At 39.2% G+C, this 22,262-nt stretch overlaps 1 protein-coding gene across 1 annotated transcript in view; it reads left to right on the top strand.

Moving 5' to 3' along the window:
• Positions 1 to 21,511, top strand: part of TTC17 (tetratricopeptide repeat domain 17) — a 58,954-nt gene extending 37,443 nt beyond the window's left edge. Inside the window, exons 17-25 of the mRNA XM_080594565.1 lie at positions 8,283 to 8,450; positions 9,075 to 9,325; positions 9,943 to 10,108; positions 12,552 to 12,672; positions 12,983 to 13,142; positions 13,614 to 13,697; positions 15,487 to 15,606; positions 17,612 to 17,755; positions 20,396 to 21,511. Coding sequence (XP_080450691.1) covers positions 8,283 to 8,450; positions 9,075 to 9,325; positions 9,943 to 10,108; positions 12,552 to 12,672; positions 12,983 to 13,142; positions 13,614 to 13,697; positions 15,487 to 15,606; positions 17,612 to 17,755; positions 20,396 to 20,527 — 1,346 coding nt within the window. The 3' untranslated portion in view covers positions 20,528 to 21,511. The remainder of the gene's footprint in view (positions 1 to 8,282; positions 8,451 to 9,074; positions 9,326 to 9,942; positions 10,109 to 12,551; positions 12,673 to 12,982; positions 13,143 to 13,613; positions 13,698 to 15,486; positions 15,607 to 17,611; positions 17,756 to 20,395) is intronic.
• Positions 21,512 to 22,262: the final 751 nt, after the last annotated feature.

Raw genomic sequence — 22,262 nt, 5'->3', positions numbered from 1 at the left:
TCAGAGCTGGACCTTTTTAAAAAGGTCCAACAACTGCATATGTTTGACGGGCTTGTATCTGTACAAACAACTTTGTAGTGAATCTGTGCAGACTGAATTAGTGATTTGGTTAAAGCATATTTGGAAGAGAAAGAACGTGTGGCCCCCACGTATGGGCGAACTGACAGTACGTTGTTTGGTCTCATTAACAACTTGCCAAGACCTTGAACGCTGTGCTCACTTCGCTTGAATCTGAGAACTTGTAAAGTGGTGATGTGTAGCCTCAGCCTGTAATGAGTCATGTTGAGATTGTCTCAAAGCAGCATGCAATGCCATGTGCTCAGATTAAAATGAGCACTGCATGCTGAGCCATGGAGTGCCAGGCACTTAACTACCCCTGATCTGTCTACTTTATTGATTTGTTTTTCCTTTTAAGGCTGGTTGCCTGGTTCATGTGAGAATCTGCTGTGCTCTGGCTGTCCTCAAAGCTTGAAATATATCATCCATTCTGGCTACTGGTGACCGAAACTAGGACAATTCGAAGTTTCCCTAGAGGAAGGGATAGATGCTTCTTGAACGCAGCAGTTTTGGAGAGATAGAAAGTTCTTCCAAAAATCCATGCGTTTTTGCAGGGGCTGTTCTATAGCTTTGTACAACGCTGGCAGCAGGAGGAGAGTATTTTCCTCTTGAATCCTAAACTAGCGTGATTGGCAGTATTCTTGCCTGACCTAACCTTCAGCAGGGGTTCCCTACCCGGGCTGTAGAAAAGGCTAATCCAGATTTTGATTGTTTTTCATTGCTCCCTCAAAACTAGAATTGATTTTTGTCTATTTTATCTACAGGAACAACTCTGCTCTTTAATGGTGTTGTGTAAAATGTAGCCCATCAGACAAACAACTAAGCACTTAAAAGCTATCTTAAATGAGTAAGGGGCATACCTACCTGGCTAGTTAACACGTTCTTTTGCTGTTTGTGACAGTGTCTCTTTGCTTTGGTATTCAATTAGGAGGAATATTGCTCAAATCTTTGTCCCAAACAAATCTAACAATTGTTGTGGATCAATTTTGACTGTTAATCTGCTCTGGCTCAGCAGTATAATATACCGAAGAGATACACAGATGAATGTAAAACAAAGGCTATCAAAAATATTTTCTTTAAAAATATACAAAATCAGATCACTGCAGAATACCGTTTAAATTCACCCATATAGCACAAACCTTACAGACAACTGTGGTCAAAAGCTACACAGATAAGGTCATTACTTGGCTTCCTAGCGTCTCTGTGTATGTTGAGAGAAATGGAAAGTTAGCTGACTCCATTGTGTTAGCTGTTGTAGGGTTTGTTTTTCATGAATGGGCTACTTTTGTATTTAGCCCCTTTTAAACTTGAGTCCTGCAGAATATTTAATGTTTAGCATAGGAGGAGGTATGGGGCTTATGATGGAGGGAAGATAAAAAAAAAAAAAAAGGCGAAACAAACATGGGACACTGTTGCCTTTACTTTCATAGTGGTACTTAGAGCAAGAATTCCTATGGCTTAATCAGAAACATATTTCTGAAGTGTATTGTGTGAAGTCAAGGAACCAAATACTAGCCATTCAATCTTCACAGCATATATTATACTGCAATCCAGTGTAGGCGGGTATTTAATGTTAAGAAATTACTAAGTAGGTATTTTATCTGATGTTAGGGGGGAAAAAAATCAAGCATGCTGGAGGAGTCATTGAGGACAAGCCTTTGTCTTTGAAATTTACGTGTGCTTGTTTATCTTGCTTTCTTTCTGTCTTTCTCCAGAACAAAAACTTCTTAAAAAAAAAAAAAAAAAAACTATCTTTGAGGCACAAACTGAAATTCAGGCTGGAGTGCTGCTTACCTTGCTGCTCTATATGTAGTCCCAGAGTACCCTGAAAGAGACATTTCTAGTCTATCTTATCTGCTGGCAGGATTTGAGAATTTAAATTCAGATGTTTCTATGTTTTGGGCACTGTTCCCAGGCATCACAAAGCAAGTTATTGCTTCTAGACACGTGTCGTAATAAAACAACCTCCTATTGTAGTGGGTGGCGACGAAGGAGGACGGTGAAGGCTTCAGATAGTCAACCTCTTTGATTTTCCCCTCCTTGTTTTTAATTATGGAACAGCTGTTTTGGGGGTTGTTTGTTCTGTTGTGTTTTTTTTTTTGCTTTGTTTTGTTTTAAGATTTCTATGCTGCTATACAGTATTGCTGAATTCAGAAAGTTTTGCATGCATGTCCCTTATTAACCTGCACTGTGTTCACATTTAGATAGGTTTATCTGCCTCTTTTTTTTCATGTTTTATTTATCGCTTCCTAATATTTCGTAAGGAGAAATTTTTTTGTCAGTCTGCGTCAGGGACTAGTCTGTTACACAATGCTGAGGCATTTGTCTGTTAATATGAACAAGAAATCTGGCTATAAATGGTTGGCATCTGTGTTTTAAAAGGTTTAATCACAACTGCTGTAATGAGACACATAGATAATCTTTAAATCTATAGCTAAGCCAATTTAGAGGCATCTTTTTGGCTACAAATCACATTAAAAACTATTTCCCTACAAGTGAGAACAGTTGTTTTACAATATAATCCTCTTAATTGAAAACCTGTTGTTGGAATAAATAATGAAAGAATGAACTCTTGTATGCTTCGTTTTGTGTGCTTAAGTCTAAATTTTGACCATGCAAATCATACTGTTGTTTGCTATGCACCAAACCAAAGCTTGTTATGTAGTGAACTCGTATGCCTACTTGCTTTCGAGTGTGCCCCTCATCATCTTTGAAGAAGTTGCCATTGGCTGCTCATCTAAGGGAGGAATTTAAGATGAGGTAGGAATGTATGAAAACTTTTAAAATGCTTGATACTACTTTTCATTATTCATGGTCTTTAATTCTTTGGTTAGAAAAATGTCCTGCCGTATGCCCCTGAAAATGTTTGTTCTTGTTTTTTTGTTTGTTTGTGGGTTTTGTTGTTTCGTTTGTTTAGTTTTTGTCTTGTGACCTTTAGTTTTGCAAAGGAGAGAATTAAAGGAAAAATGCTGAAAATGAGCAGTGCTTTCATGTGGGGAGAAAACATACCAAAATCTTAGTCTAAATTTTAGGGCACTACAGTCGTCATTCTCTTCCAGTAAAAATACTTGAAGCTTGAGAGGGAACTTAATACACTCTGTCCTTTGTTATTCTAAAAGAATAGCTATGATGGTATGAGAGCAGCGGATGCGATTTTTAGTGATTACCCAGTGCATTCCAACTGTAAAAGATATTGGAGGTACATTTGTATTATTATTACAAAGCCTAGTCATGCTTTGAAACTACTGGTCAAGTTACTGGCTTCAGGGGGAGCAAGACTCACCTCTGGGTGGGCTGGCTTGCTTTTAGAGTCTGCAGCAAGGCTTCTCTGTTCTGCTTCTGCAGATGTAGCCTGTCCTTTTGCTTTGTATCCTTTCCAAGCCCTGGAGTACACAGTGAGTATCTCACAAGACTTGTGTATTTCTCCTCAGTTAAATATAGACCTATCAAACGTTCACGTCAGTAGTGCGTAGCGAGGTAATTGTAATTAAGAACTTCTACTTTTCTTCTGTCTTTAATTCCCTGCTCCAATTGTCACTATTAATCATTTTTACTAAAAAGAAACTGAGAACTCCTTTGTTATGTTTCGTTATTTTTACACTCCTGTGTGTGGTAAGCACAAAATTTACTTTGATACTGCTTCTGGAGTGTAGTTCAGTCCTGCAGTTCGAGCAGCTCTGGCAGGTTCCTGATGACAGTCTTGTTCCGTCAGAAGTGGTTTGCAGTTTCCACTTTCAAAGCTCAATTACGTGATTTTATTTTTTGAAGTGCAAATATGTATTTTTTCTGTAATTAGAAAGAAAGCAAAACAGTACGAAAAGGAAGGCATGAACTTCAGAGCAAAAAAAATCTTAATAAAAGCACAATAAGTTATAATTAAAGTGAGCAGAGCAGCAAGATCTGCTAAAGATAGGTCTCTTTTTTAGTTTCTGCTCATGCTATTGCTTTTAAAAGTAATCTTAAAATAACTGGCATGTTTTTTTCCCCTTAGCAAATGTGTAATTCTAAAGAATGTTAATTTCTTTTGCAACCAAATATCCACTCATATGTGATCAGAATAACACGGTGGTTGTTAATAGCTTACAAGCTCTTTACAAAATGATCTGTTCACCTTGAAACGTCAAGGTAATTGGGATGTGTGGTGTGTAATCACCAGAGTTAACATTGCTGTGAAAGTCAAAGCCCATGTTTTAGATGTTGACTGAAGGATGGTCCCTCAAACAGCATTTCCCCATAACACTACCCTGCCTTTCTGGAGGTGATATTGCAGCGAAGTCACCAGTGAAGTGGTGCAGGACGTTAAGACAGTTCCTCACATGATAGTTTGGCACACGTTTTGGTGACTGAGATCCCAGTAGTTTTAGATACATGAAGGCTTCTGGTAGGTGAGTTTATTAATTCCAGATTATTTTTGTAAATTCTGGTGAATTGTATTGCCTGGGACTTGAAGCACTGAAAAAGGCTTGTCCTGTAAAAGTGATAGGTGACAGTTTCTTCAGTTCAATTTCTCTAATGGGTGTATTTTAGTCTAATTATAAATAGGTAGTATCAGCCAAGCAGCAAGCACCCCCAAAATTTTCACATGATCTAATAAGTGCATTAGTTATTATTCATGTTCATAGCTAAAGTGATAATATACCACCCTCTTTAATTGTTTGACTCATGTCTTTTTGCATCTGCATAAGCAGTGACTAGCAAAAGTAAAAAGAAGACTACTTATTGGTGCGCTGCACTGGAAATGTCTATAGATGAGGCTATTCACCTGCATTCAGGGAATCAAACCTCTCTCCATTGAGCTCAGTGATACGTCATTCCTGCTACTAAAAAATAAAAAAATAAAATAAACTTTAATAAACTTCATTTGGAGGAATAACAGGTTTGAGTGTGCACCAGAAAACAAGTGTGAATTCAAACTTCTTACTTTGTTTTTTTGTTTTTGTTTTTTAGCTTTACTAGCTGTAGTAGGTACTAAAGCTTTGGTGGAAATTCAAGAGGGGTCCTGAAAACCAAGCAGATGGTTAATATTAGATGGAAAGGCAGATCTAGCAGAGCTTTTCTGGATTTAGAGTGTAAGGCGCACACATACCCTTCCCCCCCATGACAGGGGGCTTGGAACTAGATGATCTTTAAGGTCCCTTCCAACCCAAACTGTTCAATGATTCTATGCTGTGGTAGCTGTCCAAGTGCTTTCACATTGGCCCAAAAAATTACAGGCTAAAATGACGTGAGAGGTAGAGACCTTTTAATATATAATAGAGTTTTCTGCTTTTCATCTTTAGAAATGCCAGGCGTCAGTCTAGAGTCTGTATTTGTTTTTTCTAACCCATGAATATGCTGTATAGCTTAGGAACTTTTCTCACTTTTTCCTTCCAGTTTTTACATTAGACAGACACAAACTATTTGTCTCATTTCCTTCAGTTGAATAAAGGTGCAGAAAGCCACATATGTGTTGTGTCCTGTCTCTAGCATCTTTGTTCCGTTGACTGGACCAGAGTAACTAGGTCTTGTAATACACAAGGTAGAACAGAGGCTGACCCTCTGTTTTTATCTGAACTTTCTTAGCTCTTTCCAATGAACAGGAAAGAGTTATAGCAGCTGCTCCCAGAAAACAAACGAGCAGGAAAGTGATCCTTCTTTAGCAAGTTTTCAGGATGGAGTAAGCTGAATTGATCAGCTACTGTGAAGTAGTTGTAGACTTTAAATTTTGTACCTGTAATCACTATGTCAGGACTTTACAGCCAAAATTCGTGTGCGCATTTGGATAACCAGAATATATGTGAATAAATCCTATTTAGCTGAGCGTTTCTAGGGTTGCAGTTGCTGCTGTCCTTCACACAGCTAGTGTGCACTAAGTGTTGAAATGACGCAAGCAATGCTTTGCCGCCAGGGAATGTTTCTGGAGTGTAGGGCTGCGTTGTTCCCTTGGTCTGACACTCGTATCTGGTGTTCTTCCCAGTTGTTCTCCAGGCACGCAGCTGATACAAGCTGTAAAATTCTGATTTGCAATGTTTTGGTACCACCAGATTCATGGTAAGCTCATCAAAGATCTTAAACTTCCATTGTCTTTTCTACCAGCTTTTTCTTTTTTGTTCTCCTGTGACATCAGGCAACTGGAAGCAGTAATTTGGAAAAATTAGGCCACTCAGGTTTCTATATATAGCAGCTCTCAGATCCCAAGAAAGCCAGCGCTCCCATCATCTGTTTTTAGCTGTCAGTGTTTGTAAATTAATAATAACAAGGTTAGTCTTAAGTAGAACTTTAAGCGTCTGCATCTTTTTTTCCTCCTGCTTGCTATTTCCAGCTTTTTTCTCATTTTGGTGTTTTTATCTCAATTAAAAATAGTTGACTGTATTCGAGCCCCTTTGCTGCCCCCCGCACACACACACACGTACACACACCTCAGTGATGAGCTGACCTTCAGCAAAGGGAGTGGTGGTCATCGCATTGCTGGGAAGCACCTGACTTGCATCAAAATCAGGCTGGTTTTGATGTCAGGCAGAAGGACTAGCTTCATCTTCAGGGTTCTGTGCACACCATTCATCATGAATTAATCATGAGGATCTCCATATATTGAAGAGAGATTTTTTTTTTTAATGAAACCAATTAATTTTTTATTGACAGCATGGGGGGGAGGTAAGGAGAGGATTAAAGAAAGAGACAGTGACTAATAGAATAAGTAGGAAAGGCAGTATAATTGTATGGCAGATGTTAGGACAGTTTCTGAAGTTAACAGCTTCTGTTTTGAACGTTTACTCATCTAATAGCCTTGTTTGACTTTTTATATATAGCAGAAAAGGTATGGCAAGAAATAGTTTTCACGGAGGATTTATGAGTACAGTTGTATATATTTGGTTTTGGTAATAACCCTATGAATATACCGGTCTGTTTCTCCTCCCGAGGTGTCACCCGAGTGTTGGCAGCTGCAAAAGTACAGAACATGCAGTAAAAAGCTGTGGCTCGGTTCCGCTGAGAGGCGGTGGAACGGTTGACATCTACCTGAGAGTTACAGCCATCTTCTCTTCCTCCCGGCCTGATGAAGAGCGAGGCCTAAAAACATTCTTTGAGAACATGGGATCACTGGGTGGAGGAAAAAGGAGTCACTGATCTGCTTCATTCATATTCTTCGTAGTTCACACTGCCAGCTGGAAAAATAATGCTTTCCATATGAATTGAGCAATGCAGTTAGAGTTCGTGAGGATAGACCGGGGAACACACTTGATAATCTTTCATTTAGTTTAATCTCTCTTTGATTCACTATGTGCTTCTTAATTCACTTGTGTATGGAAGCTATTTTCACTCACAGGTGATGGAGAGGAGGAAGGAGGGATTTTAGAGCAGCAACAGCTCAGTGCTCAGAATATCTGTTCTCCTCCTTGGTGACAGACTGAGGCTGCAGACACGGCCCCTGCTCTGTGTGTCAGCTCTGTAGTTGTGCCACAAAGTGAGGGGCACCTCCCTGCCCTCGCCCCACGGGGGGAATGCACGTTTCTGTGCCTGTGGAGCCCTGGGGGAGTCACGGGGGGAACAGCTCTTTAAAAACCCCACCTGGAAGGCTGACAAGTAATTACTGTTGGAAATTCTGAGGTCTGGAGTTAAAATGGCTTTGAGATCAAAAATCTTGTTAAAAAGTTGCAGGTGACTTAGGTGCTGAGTTAAATGTTCAGCTGATTTTTGGTACAGATTAGTACCAATGGCTTTTGTCTGCCTGCTTATGAGCTACTCTTACCTAGTTACTGTTGGCTGCTGGCCCAGGAGATCAGAGCCAGGCAATCCCACATCAATCTGCATTGGCCCTTTTTCTCTTGAACGTAAGCACTGTGAGCATTATAGTGTCTAGCGAGGTTCACACGGCAGGCAACCCCCATGTATGGTCCATGGTCCAGTGTCACTGAAAATATACTTTGGGAACACTCACTGGAATTGCTACCAACACACAATGATTTCCTAGGTACTGTGCCACCTCCTGTCAAAAGATACCTGAGTTTTCTTTCATTGGTAATTCACGGTATATATCTAAATACATTATCAGTAACTGTTTTAGGTGATCTGCCTTGTGAAGAGGCAGAACAGGTTTTCTGGTTTTGTTTTTTCTCAGCAATGTCTTTGCTACCTTGTGGAATTGTACTATTAATCTGTATGTAGAAAACCAGAAGACTGTAGTTTCTGCACCTTGTGTCTAAGAGGAGCAGTTTTATGTGGTATATCAATAAATTCCTCTCTTTCAGGTCACTGTCATGAGAAAAATCTAGATGGCAGTCATGACAAGGAGAAATACTTTGAGCACCATGAGTCAGTCACAGCAGTGGCAGAAGGACACTCTGAGGGAGGTACAGAAGATCCAGAAGTCCTCACTCAGGGTTCAGCAAGGGATCCCTCCATCTTGAGACTGGAAAGTAAGTCAGCATAACAAAATTGGTACTGACAGGTGAATCAGTTTCTAGATTTTTCAAAGAGCTGCCTTCCAAGAAAGCTACGTTTTTTCTCAAGTGAAAAGTAACCCTTAAAACTTCATTCTGTTCACTGTTCTTACCCAAGCCTGGCGTGAAAATGCATGAGATAAAAGGTTAAGATGCTTTCCATGGTAAAGGATATAGTTTCCTGCAAGACTCTACAAAGACATGAAAGTTGTACCTTAGTAAATTCAGTATCAGCTGTGCCAGACAGTAGTGAGGGAATGCAGTCTCCGTGGTTAAGGTACAGAGAGCATTATTCGGTGTTTAATGCATATATGTCGAAAATCATCTCCTGTCTGCCCCCTTGAATGGGCAGAACTTTGGTCTGGAAAGGAAACTGATGGAAGTGCTCTAGAGGTGTTAATTTCTGAAGCAACGGTTGGTGTTTTTTTGCATCGGGCAAGTCTGCATTCTCCAGTCCCATTCTCTATTTGCCGCATGTAGTGAGTATTCAGTTGATGCAAGTGGAAGAGATAGGTCACAGAAAAAAAAAAAACTTTTTTGTACAATTCATGGATGCAGTAAGTAAAGAATTTTTGACATTTCTGTGGTTTTCCATTTTAGACACAGTTACTCCAGAAAGCAACGATTCAGAAGGAATGGAGGGTTTAGATGATGATCACATGTCTGAAGAGATGCTGGCTTTGGTGGATGAGTTTGAAAACTCATGGCCTCAGGAAGCTTTTGAAGGGGCACTGGAAGTAAAAGGTCGTCGGATGGACTTGCAGGGAATCCGTGTCCTAAAAAAGGGAGCTCAGGATGGACTGGCTAGCTCCTGTTTTGGGGACTGTGGTGACGATGACGAAGCTGAATGGGTAAGTTTGGATCGGTTTGTAAAAGTCTTGCACCAACTTACTGTTGTGGAGAGAAAGACTAGGACAGTTTGTGGGTTTTAACACTGGTTTAGATGGAATCTTCACGATCTTCATCTGTGGGTCTGAGAGAGCTGGTTTGTGTGAAATGAACAAGTAGTTTCAATCTCTCTTAAAGGAAAGGCTTCCACATCACTAAAACTGATGTCATTGGTGTTAATTATCAACAGCAAGAGCTTAGGTGTTGAATGATGCTGGGTGCCTTCAAACTTCTTACTTATAGTTGCAAAGGTGACAGGTTTTTAAGCAAAAGTTCTGGTTAGCATGAAGATGACACAATACCTGTTGTCATCATGTTACAAACAAATGAAAAATGCGTTTCACTTCTCCAGCAGTTAAATTGGTTTCTGCTATGTTAGAGGTAGTAGTTGTGTACTGTGCTTGTGTGGTGTGATGCGGTGAGAATAATGAGCAGGCTTAGAGAATGGGTTGAGATGGGAAGGGAAAGAAATCTGTAACATCTTCAAAATTGAATCTTTGGGCTAAAACAGGTAGTGTGTTGTAGCTGATAATGTTCATGCTTCTTAATGTTAACCTTGACAATATTGTCCTTTTGGTAGATCACTTTTCAGGTCAAACGTTTAAAGAAACCAAAAGCTGATAGTTTGGATCTCCAGGAGCCAGTTGGGAGAAACGGAGAAGAAGGGACTAACGGAGAAAATGAAAACTTCTACCAAACTGCCCTGGAGATCAGTGGACCAAAGATACCTTCTCCTGGACCAATAGGTAACCTGCTGCAACTAGAGAAAGCTGTCCTTTGCAGCTTTCGGAATACTGTGGTTTATTTCTTTGCAGCTTTTATATTACACTGGTTTATTATCATAAATATGCATCACAGATACTACATAGCGAAATACACCTTCTAGATGGGAATGTGGATTTTTAAGAAATCTCTTCCATCAGCACCTTCTTCATGAAGCACAGCATAACTTTATTGGCTGAAAGAAAAATGTTAATTGCCAGAACTTCTGGGGATGAAGTGATAAAAGTAGAGAACGAAAGATGTGGATAATGTCAGTAGAAGTAGTAAGGGGGTGGTGGTGGAAGTAATGACTATTTCCTCTAAAACTGAACGGGCAGAGAAGTTACTTTATTTACCAGATGAGAGAGACCTTCAGGGACAGATACAGGGTGATATCTTTAATTGATTAAATATAACAAAATATAAATATAACAAAAGCAAATCAAAAGGCAGAGAACTTGGTCTAGTAGAAATAATATGAAGTTTTACATCTGCTGTGATTCATCTGGTGATATTAGAAGAGAAAATTTAGATGCTGTCTTCCAGAAGACTGGAGCTACAGAAGAGCACAGTTTTGCACCAACGTAGGTGAGGAGGTTTGCAGAGAGAGGTGGAATTTTTGCAACTTAAGTAACCAGTACCAGAGAGGAGAGCTATTAAGGTAATGCATGCTAGTTCCATTGGTCTGTTGAGGTGGGTAGAAGTCATCAGCACATGGTTACTTAGAATAAAATTTGGAACTTCTGGAACCTGGTGATGCCAACTAGGAGAGCCAAAATAATGGTTCCCCCATACTTCTCATTTTACCTTGATTTCAAAGGACGTAAAATCTTAATGCTGTAGGGTTGATGTGTAAGCGAAAATGTGTTCTCTGCTACATTTTAGTCATTGACAGTTTGTTGGCTAGAATGTGAGTTCACGTTTTGAAGGCTTTTACATTAAATCTTTAACACGCTCCTTTTTAAGCAGCTGACAAAGGTAAGTTGTTGAATTAAATATTTAAATAGGGAAGATTACATGAAAACAAACTATCATTTGTGAACACACACCTTCCCTCTCCTCAGTGTATTTTTTCTCCCCAAGCTACTTTTATGCATATATTATATAGCATCCCTCAGTTGTAAAGTCATTAACTTCCTAGCACTCCTGAGAGGCAAGGTCTGCTGACATCCTCTTCGTGAGAACTAAATCACTGAAAGTTTAAGTAACACATCGGAGGTTGCCTGGGGAGTTCCTAGGAGAGCAGGGAAATGAAGCTATCTGTCCTGTATCTGACTAGTGCTTTGATTACTTATCTGTCCCTGCGTAGCATTTCCATACCTCTCACTGTCTTTTGCCATTCATGCACATAGTTAAGTTGTAATCGGATAGTGCAAGGTGCTGATGACAAGAAATGATCTGTTCCTTCTGAGGTTTCCCAGTGTTTCACAAAGTTAAAGTTAGTTTTCCTTTAGTCAGAATATTTTACAAAAGATATGGCATTGCAGGCTTTGTCATTGTTTTGCAAAATTATGGTGAAACAGAAACACTTTCTTTGAAGTAAATAGGGTTTGCATCCAAATGGTCAAAAATTTAGGTAGCCACAAATAGGTGCTGAAATACTGCTTGTGTACCTGGTGAGGCAGCTGCACATTGTTGAACTTGGCCTCCCACTCTGCAAATTTATGGCTACGATGAATCTTACCTTCAAAACAGTTCAGATGTTTCTGATGCAAGAGAAAAATGCTTCCCAGCATTTAACACGTAGGATCCAGGTTTGTAGGATCTGGTACCATATCCACCACGCATGAGGAAAAGATTTCAGTAGGGTTTGGATCAAATCTGAAAATCAGATTCCTAGCATAAAGTAAATTATTTAACCATTACCTGCCTTGGTTAACTCTTGCAAAACAGGAGAGTTGGAGTGTAATTGCTTAGTAGTTTTCAGAAATGTTGCTGTCTTGAGTGTAAGAATGCAATAAAAGCTAGTGTCTGTCCTAATATTCAGTGATAAGAAATGGCAGTATATTTCACCTGGAATTGTCAGAAGATGGAGTTTTCAACTTCTGTTAGTTCTTACTGTAGGTGTAGAACATAAATGATGACTCACTTATGAACTTCCTTTAAGGACATTTAGGTAGAGACATTGTGTAAACAAGAACAGTGATTGTTCTTAATCTGTAGCTATTGAAAAATTATAATAAAACATTTTTTTGAGACTTCACCTACAAATGTGTCTTCCATAGCATCCAATTCTGTGGAATTAAGTGTATTTAGTTTGGGGATTGTTCTTAAACAAATCTGGCTGCAGGACTGTGACTTTTATAATGTAGGGAATGTATCTGCTGCTATGAAGTATTTTGTAAATCATTGTACTAAAGCAGAATGTCTTTTTGCTTCAAGAGAATTTCTCTTAATTTTTGTTTGTTTTTTTTTACCCCTTTTTAGGAAAAAAGCGTGACTATCGTAGCCTTGGCTGGCCAAGTCCTGATGAATGCCTGAAACTCCGTAGGGTAGAGCTTACCACTGTGGCCAGCACGTGGCTTGCTGTTTCTGCTAAAAACATTGAGTAAGTATCTGATATGTGGACTGCAAGTCACTCACACAAAGGAAGACAGTTGTATGGCCTCAAGTATATATTAACTGAAAGTTCTTTAAGAGCTATCAGAATTTCAAAGAAGTTTGAAAACATTATGTGCTATTTCATTAATACACTTGTAAAGAAAAGTGCAACTGCAGACTGAAGATCCAGTGTCTCTTGCTTCTTCAGCTACTCAAAGGAGATTCTGCCAGATTCTAGGCAGTTTACACTCACTGGGGAACTTTGTGATGACTCTTCCCTTTCTTCTCCTGACTGATTCAGTTTATTACCTTTGTAGCATTACAGAACACATCGATTTTGCAACGCAGCTGCAAGAACCAGCCATGGAGCCCCTTTGCAACCCTAACCTACCAGCCAGTATGCATACTTTGGACCACCTGCAAGGTGTCTCTAGTCGGGCAAGCTTGCATTACACTGGAGAAAGTCAACTTAAAGAGGTATGCCACAGGTGAAGGTTCTCACACAAAAATGGCCATACCATGGCAGATTCAAGGTACATTTAGTTCAGTGCCCTGTCTCTGAAAGTATCTTCAGTGAGTGAACGCCTGGATAAAACTGTAAGAACAATGCAACTAATATTTTACCAGACTGTTTTCCTAGCCTTCTGTGATTTGGGCTGAGGGAAATCCTAAAACACCATTAGTGCCTCTGTATTGATGAATTAATAGTAGAAAAAATCAATTAAGCATGCAATAAACTTCTAGCATTCCTGGTATTCAGTGGCATGGAGTTAAAACACTATGTGATGATACAGGTAGTACTAACTCAAGATAAACAGTGACATTTGGGATGGAACAAGTTAGAGCATTTGTAAAAGGCTGGGTAAAAAAGCAGCAAACAAGCAGACAAGTGAAGGGCATCTCTTACCAGGTTCCATCCTCTCAGGATGTGTTTTTCCTCTTTCACAGGTGTTACAGAATCTTGGCAAAGACCAGTACTCACCACAGTCATTAGAACAAGTTGGTACTCGAATAGCCAAAGCTTTGGAAAAGGTACGTGTAAATGAGAAAAAGAATAATGTCTGGGTGCAGTTTATGCAGTCTCAAACCATATGACTGACATTCCAGTCAAGGAATGCAGTAGTATTCGGACCAGAGATTTGTGTCTATTCAGCTTCTGTAAGGCCCTCACAGGTACTTTCTTGAGCTATATCCTCTGCTTACAGATGGGAGTCCCGCTGCCAGGTCTCTTGCCTACGTTTCTACTAAAACATAAGCATATCGTATTTCCCAGTGTATTACCAGCCCTGCTTTGAGCCGTATTGCTAGCTGCTGATATTTATTAAACTATTTTAACATTTCTTAATCCTCCTCTTTCTGTTGATGCAACATTGGCTTGGAGCTTATAGAAAGTCAGAGTTAAGCCATGGCTCAACTCTTCCAGTTGCACTTCTGGCAGGCAGGCAGCTGACAGGCAGGGACTTCCTCTCTTTCTTACTGATTTCCTTTTACCTTATGCAGTGTTGAACTGAAGTGTCAGATGCCTTCAGGCAGAGGTATAGCACCATGTGTGAGGCTGCAGTTCCTGTTGCTGGAGAGATGATTAGGAACATATTTTTCTCAGGATATACAAGGTGGATAGGGATGTAGGGATTGTTGTTGTGTATTTACAGTGCAAGGAGGATGTTCCAAACTATCATACAAAAGAGAGTTCAACCGAAACAGCTTGGTGCCCCTAGCCTATTCTAGAAGGCCATCAAAAGAACTTAATATGCTTTGAAACTAAAGCCAGTATACCTTTGTTGTTCCCAGAAAGTGAAGATGTTACCCTTAAGCTTGCATTATAAATCTTAGTTCCTTTTGATTTCAGATATACCAACTTTTCTTTTACAAGCTACACTTCCCCCTGCAGACAGCAAGCTTTATCCAAATTAGCTGAAAATTTAGTACTAACAGACCAGGAACTAAATTCTCACTAAGGCTAGCTGTGCTGCAAATAAAATGCAGTTTTACTGTGTACCAGTCTCATTCATTATTCACAAGAGCTAATCAAACAAATCAAGATGGCTACTTATCTAATTGCATATGTGAACATAAACATTCATTTAAAGTGTCTGAGTCCACAGAATTCAAGCGCATGGTATTTTCCCTTCTGACGCGTGACATGGGAGTCAGCCAACTACAGGCAACAAACTCGGTCTGCTAGACTTTGCAGGCATCTGCCCTGGGCTGCATCCCAGAGCACCCTTTCTCTTTCCAGTGACTACCGAGAGCCTAAGGAGTCCAGTCAGCTAACTTAGCTAAGAGTGTTGATCTATAGAGGGTAATGCGTGTACACATCTGAATGCTCAGCACCTGGCAGCTGGTTAGAAGCTGTTGTGACTGCTGAAACTGCTGTTGCTGTATAAAGCTATTAAGATGCTATTCCCTTAAGAAAATTATGTTGCATTTGGAATTTGTGTTTCATATGGCAGTCTCATTGATGTGGCTGCTGCATATGTGTTAGATAAACTCATTCTGACGCTTTGGAATAGAAACATGGAATCACAGAATATCCCGAGTTGGAAGGGACCCACAAGGATCATCGAGTCCAACTCCTGGTACCACACAGGTCTACCCAAAAATTCAGACCATGTGGCTAAGTGCGCAGTCCAAACGCTTCCTAAACTCCCAACAGGCTTGGTGCCGTAACTACATTCCTGGGGAGCCTGTTCCAGTGAATAGTTGTTAAGTGTAACACCCTCCACCCTCAATATATCAAGTAAATTCAAACAGTGAAAGACAAGGAGTCTGTTCACTACAGGTGTTTGCATGACTGGGTTTTGTGTTCTTCTTTTGCCAGAATCAGACTTCATGGGTCCTCTCTAGCATGGCTGCTCTTTACTGGAGGGTGAAAGGCCAAGGAAAGAAGGCAATTGACTGCTTACGGCAAGCGCTGCACTATGCACCCCATCACATGAAGGTGTGTACGCATCACATCTGCCTGCTACATGGATGAAATCATGTTTTGCTTGTGTAACAGCCATATGGAGTTTTCACAAACTATTAAGGCCAGAATTGTGCGTATCAAGTGTCTGTAATGTGTTGGACATCAGCTAGTTCTGGTGAAACCTCAAGACCCTCACCACGTGTTGAGTGTGGGCAACTGCAAAAGAGGAATTTCCTGCAATTCAGCGGGTTTGACGCCTCCCTGGGCAATACAGGCTTGAACTCCCCTCTGTTATGTAGGACTGAATCGTTGTCAGCCTCTGCCTGTACAAGTCTTCTAACCTAAAATGTGGGAAGTATGTCTTGTCATTGTGCTTTTAAAGGGGGGAAGTGGTGAGTTCTAGAGGAATAATATAAATGTTTAAAGCGTGTTTTGTCTGACTAGTGCCTGACTTTGTGCAGCAGTTTTGTGGTTTAGTCCAAAAAGGCAGTATTTGGGACAGTCTCCTGTTCAGTGTTACAGTTGACTGAAGTGCTTCGTATACCCTTGGCCCTGCCACATGAGATGCTGAGCAGGGATGTCTGTTCTTAGACACCAGGCTCCCCCTTGCAAACTGGTAAATGCAGTCAGGCCCCTAACTCAACGTTGGAGACTTCACTCTGGGACCTGAACAACAAACTGTGCAACACTGCAAAGTGCAAACCACTTTTTGAATCTTGGTCTTAAATCCTTCTCTGAAAATCAGAAGACAGTGTTTTACAGTCTGTATTATTAGGAGGATTTAGCCATTAACAGCAGAAATACCTCAGCTAAGAAATGTTAATCTATTCCGACTCCACATCCTGAGTGTCTTTTGTCTCTTGTAATTCTGTCTTCTTGCTGTTGTCTTCTTAGAACAAGGTTGGAGCCAAGGTCTAACACAACATACTCGTTTATTTTATTTACTTATCTTTCTTTTATGGTGTAGGTATGGCTGACTGTTTTCTAGTGGTGTGATACAGTGTTGCTTGGGATGGGCTCACGCCAAATTTGTGCTTTGTTTTTGTCCTTTTGAAGTTGCCCCCATGCCTCCAGAAAAAACTGGGGGTCTTGTTCGTAAAGATTGAGCTGCAACTTGAACTCAGTGAGAATTAACACTAAATGAATTGCTATTTACTATTTTGTTTAATCTTCCTCCTTGGCTTTATGTGCTCTCTCTACTTTATCTCACCTTTTCTCATCTAAATAAAAATTAATTAATTTTCCTGTGGGCTTCTTTTGTGATTCTCACTTACCTAGTATCTGCATAGTATCAGAACTGTGGCAGGGATCAAATACATCCAAAATTTTGTATTCTTCCGTTGAGGGCATCTAAGACTTGCTTCTGAGTAGTATTTTGTCCTTTGTAGATGTGAAGCTCCCAGAGAGTTTGTTATGGCTGTCAGGGCTCCACAATTTTTTCAGTCAGACACGGTCACAGTCTGGAAATTCAGAAAATAAAAACATCAGTGACTACCTGAGAAAACTTTACTTATAGCTGTTACTCAGCATCTTACAGGAATTCTCTACCAGAAGCAGGATAGAAAACTGTGTGTCAGCTGCACTAATGGTTAGACCCTTTTTTTCACGTCCCTTCTTTCCCTTTTTATTCCTATTCCTTCCCCTTTTATGCAACAGCTGAAGGAGGGGGGTTAGACTAACAGCTTCTCTCGTCTCTTAGACTGCATCTCATCTTTTGGGTGAAAACTAATGCAGCAGCATCTAAAAACTAAATGTATGTGCTAGGACATTTAATGTCAGTTAGTTTTCGAATCACTTGTCTATGCAACAGTCATGTTTGTCACTTTTGCAAGCAGATGTGTTTATTAGAGGGGTTTTTGTTTGTTTGTTTGTTCATAACTCTTGTTGAAATGCCCTTTTTATAGTAAAATAAGTCTAATTCATCACCTTCAAAAAGTGATCAGGTAGTGGAGTGGCCAGGTGGTGGAGCCTTCTGTCTTCCTGATCCTGAAACTATTTCAGTGGAAGGAACCTCACTGTTTATCGCTTTCTCTTCCAGGATGTACCACTAATAAGCCTAGCAAACATCTTCCACAATGCCAGACTTTGGAATGATGCCATCATCGTAGCTACCATGGCAGTGGAAATAGCACCGCACTTTGTGGTTAATCATTTCACGTTGGCAAATGTCTACGTAGCAATGGTGAGTGTGCTGCCCCTGTCTATGTCTTGTCTTCAGTAAAGTATATATACAAATTCTGTTTCCACAAGTTGGGATTCTGATGGAGCAACATTCACTAAATAAGGGAGGGATCAATAAGAGAATATAATTTTTTTAATGTACTTTTTAAGACCGTCAAAGCTCTCTATTACTCATTTAATTCTTGAAGGCCAGTGTTCTTACAAGCTGGCTTCAGGATGCTGTCTGCAAAGCTTTGTTAAGACAATAGCAAACAGTTGATAATTTTGGTTGTCTTCCCATCTAAACACAGGATATCTTTGTAATACTGGAAAATAAATGATAAGCTGAGTTTTTATCCTGAAGAGCTTAGTTTAACATAATTAGTAAAACACAGATTGCTGCTGCAGTGAACAAACACAAGGGGTGTTTAACTTCAGTATCTAAACTATCAACACCCAGAATAGTTTACAGATTTAATTCAAATTTCTTCATGCTGCCTATACATTCTAATCTACAAGTCAGCTTTCAGTATTTCCTGTGAATGCAAAATGTTCATTTGTTTTACGTAACAAAGGCTGGATTGGTTCTTGCACGTTTTATTCTCATCTTTAACAGGGCCGGTATATTTGAAAGGTAAGAGAGACACCATTAAACTGAAACATAGCTAATACCTACATCTGTTTCAGAAGTATGTTCAATTATGTGTGTTCCTATGTATCCCTGCCAGTTTTTAGCACTTGTCGTAGAGCAGGACAGGACCTGTTGAGCAGGTAGTCATGTATTGTGGCTATCAGGGTTGAAAAGAGCAGAATGCACAGTGCTGTCAAACATACAGTGCAAACAAACTGAAGAAAGGAACGACTTTGTTCTGTTAAGGTGTTACTTCTGACAGTAAAAAGAAATGGAGTAGAAGTTTGATGCTTGAGTTTTGAATGTCTTTTTCAAGTTAGAACAGGGCCTAAGAATAACTTTATTCGCCTGGATATGAGAGATTTCTCAATGAAGCCACATATTCATAATATAAAATGACTAACAACAGGACAAACTTATCTTCTGGATAACTTACACTGATATAAAGAAAAGTTAGTTTATTTTCTTCATATTTAGCCAGCTATATTTGAGAGCTGACCCTGGCAACCGGGTTGTAAAAGATACCATGTTAATTAATAGTATAGCATTATAGAGGCCAACATTCCTTTATGTGCAAGACTTTTCAGCAAATTGCCTTAAAAAGCAGAAACTGTTGGCCATTATAAGGACTGAGAACTTTGAATGGATGCTATAGAAACTAATGCTGTGGGAAATAAATGTAAAGGAACTTCAAATTAATATCAGATCACAGCAAGGAAATGATTACATCTAAAAACAGAAAAATCTGATTTCTTGTTTTCATTTGTTTGTCAGTGCTCCCATAAACTAATATGGGATATTCAATGTAATTCCTGTTGAAACTGTATTAAAATACACTTTTTTAAAATCACAACTTTACAACTCATTGATCTAGGTAGCCACTATAAAGTGGCTAGAGATTAATGTTACCTGGACTGTACAAATAGTTACTGAGAAACAGAACTCGACTGAAGTTGAGGTAATGCTTAGAGTGAGATCCTGGGAGTTGTAAGTATGAACCAGCAGTCTTCCCAAACTTCTGTCTTCTTTAACTTAGAAAGAAAATAAATTCAAAGTCTAGAGGCAGTGTGCAGCGTGCTGTCTGCTTTCATACGGCAGTGTTAATTTAGCTCTTTACCAGTAGTTCATCAATAGTTTTGCCCTAGGAAATACTGAATATGCTGTTTAAGAGAAAAGCCACCCAAGTCCAGCATCTGTTTTAAAGCTCTTTTAGTAGTTCCCTTTAGTAGATTTGGAAAATAAATAAATTCTCGTTCACAGTCCCAAAAATATGTCATAGGAGTATCTCAGTTCCTTTAAGGAGAAAAGAGGAGGAAAAAATGTAGAAATGGACTGAAAAACCCACAATGTCTGTTTTTTTTCCTCTTGTGTTTTTCTTCATTATAGGAAGTTGGCATGTTTTCCTGGTTAATAAATAAAAAAAAGTGGGGTGGTGTAGATAATTAGATTTCAGTACTATAAAAATAAATGTTACTACACCATGAATGCTTCTTACTATCATTCTGGAGTCCCAGGTTATCAATTGAAATTGTCTAGCTACTGTATGATTTTAAATTATTAGATTGTTTTGTTAATTTCCTTAATTTGAGTACTCTTTTAGTACTAATTTCAAGTTTGTTCTTAAAAAAAGTTACCTTTTTCAGCAAAGTTGATATTTTTGCAGTGTACACGAGTGTGTAAAGCTTTGATCTATGTAAATTCTGGATGAAATCTGCTTTTTAAAAGTTATCTCCCAGTAAGAATGCATATATCTACTATTAAAAGGAAAAAGGTAAGAGAATTGGTCAGTAATGCTTAACAGTGATTTGACTCTCTTCCATGGGTTATGCAAAATTGGGTCATATAAGCCCAAGAAAATATCAGAGTTATTTGGAGGAAAAAAAAATAAAAACCACTAAACCACCAGGATGGTTCGGTTACTTCTGTGTATACCATGCTACTTAACTACTTAGAACCGGGAGGAAATAGAAAATGGTAGTGTCCGCTGTTTTTAGAATCTGACTTAATGCGATCTTTGTTCTTCCTTTATAGGAAGAGTTTGAAAAGGCGATGAAATGGTATGAGTCAACATTAAAACTTCAGCCGGAGTTTGCCCCAGCAAAGAATCGAATCCGCACCATTCAGTGTCATTTACTTATGAAAAAAGAGCGACGGTCTCCGTAGAGATCAGCATGTTTCTCTTTTTTTTTTTTAAAGTCATTATTCACTATTCTGCTTTTAAGTGTGCTAAGATAAATTGATGAATCAACATTTTTAACAAGACTTTTAAAAAGAGATGGGATTTGGATCAAGGGTTCTTTTATTTTTTATCAGATAAAGGAACATCTTCGGAAAATGTTTCACAGACCATAATTTTGAAACATCCTTGTAAATATTAAACCAAGGAACTTCCATAAGTCCATGACCACCTATGCCAGGACCCAGGCATCATTAGTTTTTCCTTAATGCTCAGATTGGCATCAGCATCCAAAATAACTTGCTTCATGTCTTATAATCTACATCAATAGAAATGCAAAGCAAACACCCATACCAAATAGTAAGAAGAGATAATCAGCAGTTCATCCATGTGAAACTCATGCTTTGTCCAGTCCTGTTTACTCCATCCCACATTGCCTGCTTTTTTGGAAGGAGGGGGACAGAATTTCAAATGGTTTGTTTGTTCGTTTTTGTTTTTTCTTTTTAAAGGGGGGGGGGGGTTGTTAGGAACATCTAGCATTTTTGGAATTATTTCTGTTGGGGGATGAGGAGGAAATGAGGAGGGGAAAACAGCAGGACACTAAAGTTAAAGTGGTTTTTAAACTTACTTGCAGAAAAAAAAAACAGTAAAAATCCCAATAAGATGTTTTCTATTTGTCTGTATATTCATAGCCCTCTGCCTCCCTGAATGGTGGTTTTTACTGGTTCTTTGTTCATTGTATTTCTAGTCATTTCAGAGTAAGGTGCAAGTTTATGCTCACTCTGAGCCATACTTTCAGCTGCTGAGAAGGAGCAGGGAGGCAGTGTCAAGGTATCATCAGCAAATGAGTCAGGTGAAAGATTTCCAAATCAGTTCTCTTTTTGTTTGGTGGAGGACATGATTCTCCAGACATCATTGTTGAATCAACAAGGGCACATATTTGAAATAAAATAAATTGTTTATGAACAAAACACAGCGTCTCCTCTAATCTGTGTGTCATGTGCCATTTGAAGGAGATTAGGCTTGGGGAACTACAGCCTTTCTTTGGTAGCAAACAGAGCTGGGAGTCAGGAGGGCCTTTAACACCCTTGATTTAGATAATGATTTTCTACATATCCATGGAAAATTCTCAGTACCTCTGTGCCTGGCTCCTTTTTAATGTTTCTTCATTCAGTGACGCAAATTAAGAGCAAGTATGGCAGTGGTGGAAATTATGGCATCAACATATTTTTTTTATCTACTTTATTACTTCATAAAAGGATCCTGAATATTTTTATATATAATTGAAGATGAACAGTTCTAAGGCAAATGTTTACCTCTGTTTTACTGCAAGTAATTTCTATTAATCTAGAAAGCCTCAAAGAGGTATAAGCAAGTGCTACTGTTGGGTAGATTTTTATTAAAAATGGGTCAATGTGTTGAATTTCTGATGGTCAACAGAGACAAAAGCATATCAAATTTCATTCTCTTCCCAAGGCTACTCAAAAGCCTCATAATGTTGACTGGAGATCCATCTATATAAACTCTAGTGTGAGGAGGCAGATCACTTTCTGGAAAGTCTGATACATCACCAAAGAATCATGGACTGGGTTAATGAATTGCAGAGACTTCTCACAGATGTTTGGGAGGAGAACCTAGTAAGGTAGGTGCAAGTAAAGGGAAACAAGTTCCATTCGAGGTAGAAAAATATTAAAGCAAAAGGCTTTTCCTTGAACTAAAGAA

This window comes from Anser brachyrhynchus, assembly GCF_964034855.1.
Source record: "Anser brachyrhynchus genome assembly, chromosome: 5".
Taxonomy (NCBI): Eukaryota; Metazoa; Chordata; class Aves; order Anseriformes; family Anatidae; genus Anser; species Anser brachyrhynchus.
The sequence above is the reverse complement of the archived record's forward strand: the minus strand, read 5'-3'. Positions and strand labels throughout refer to the sequence as shown.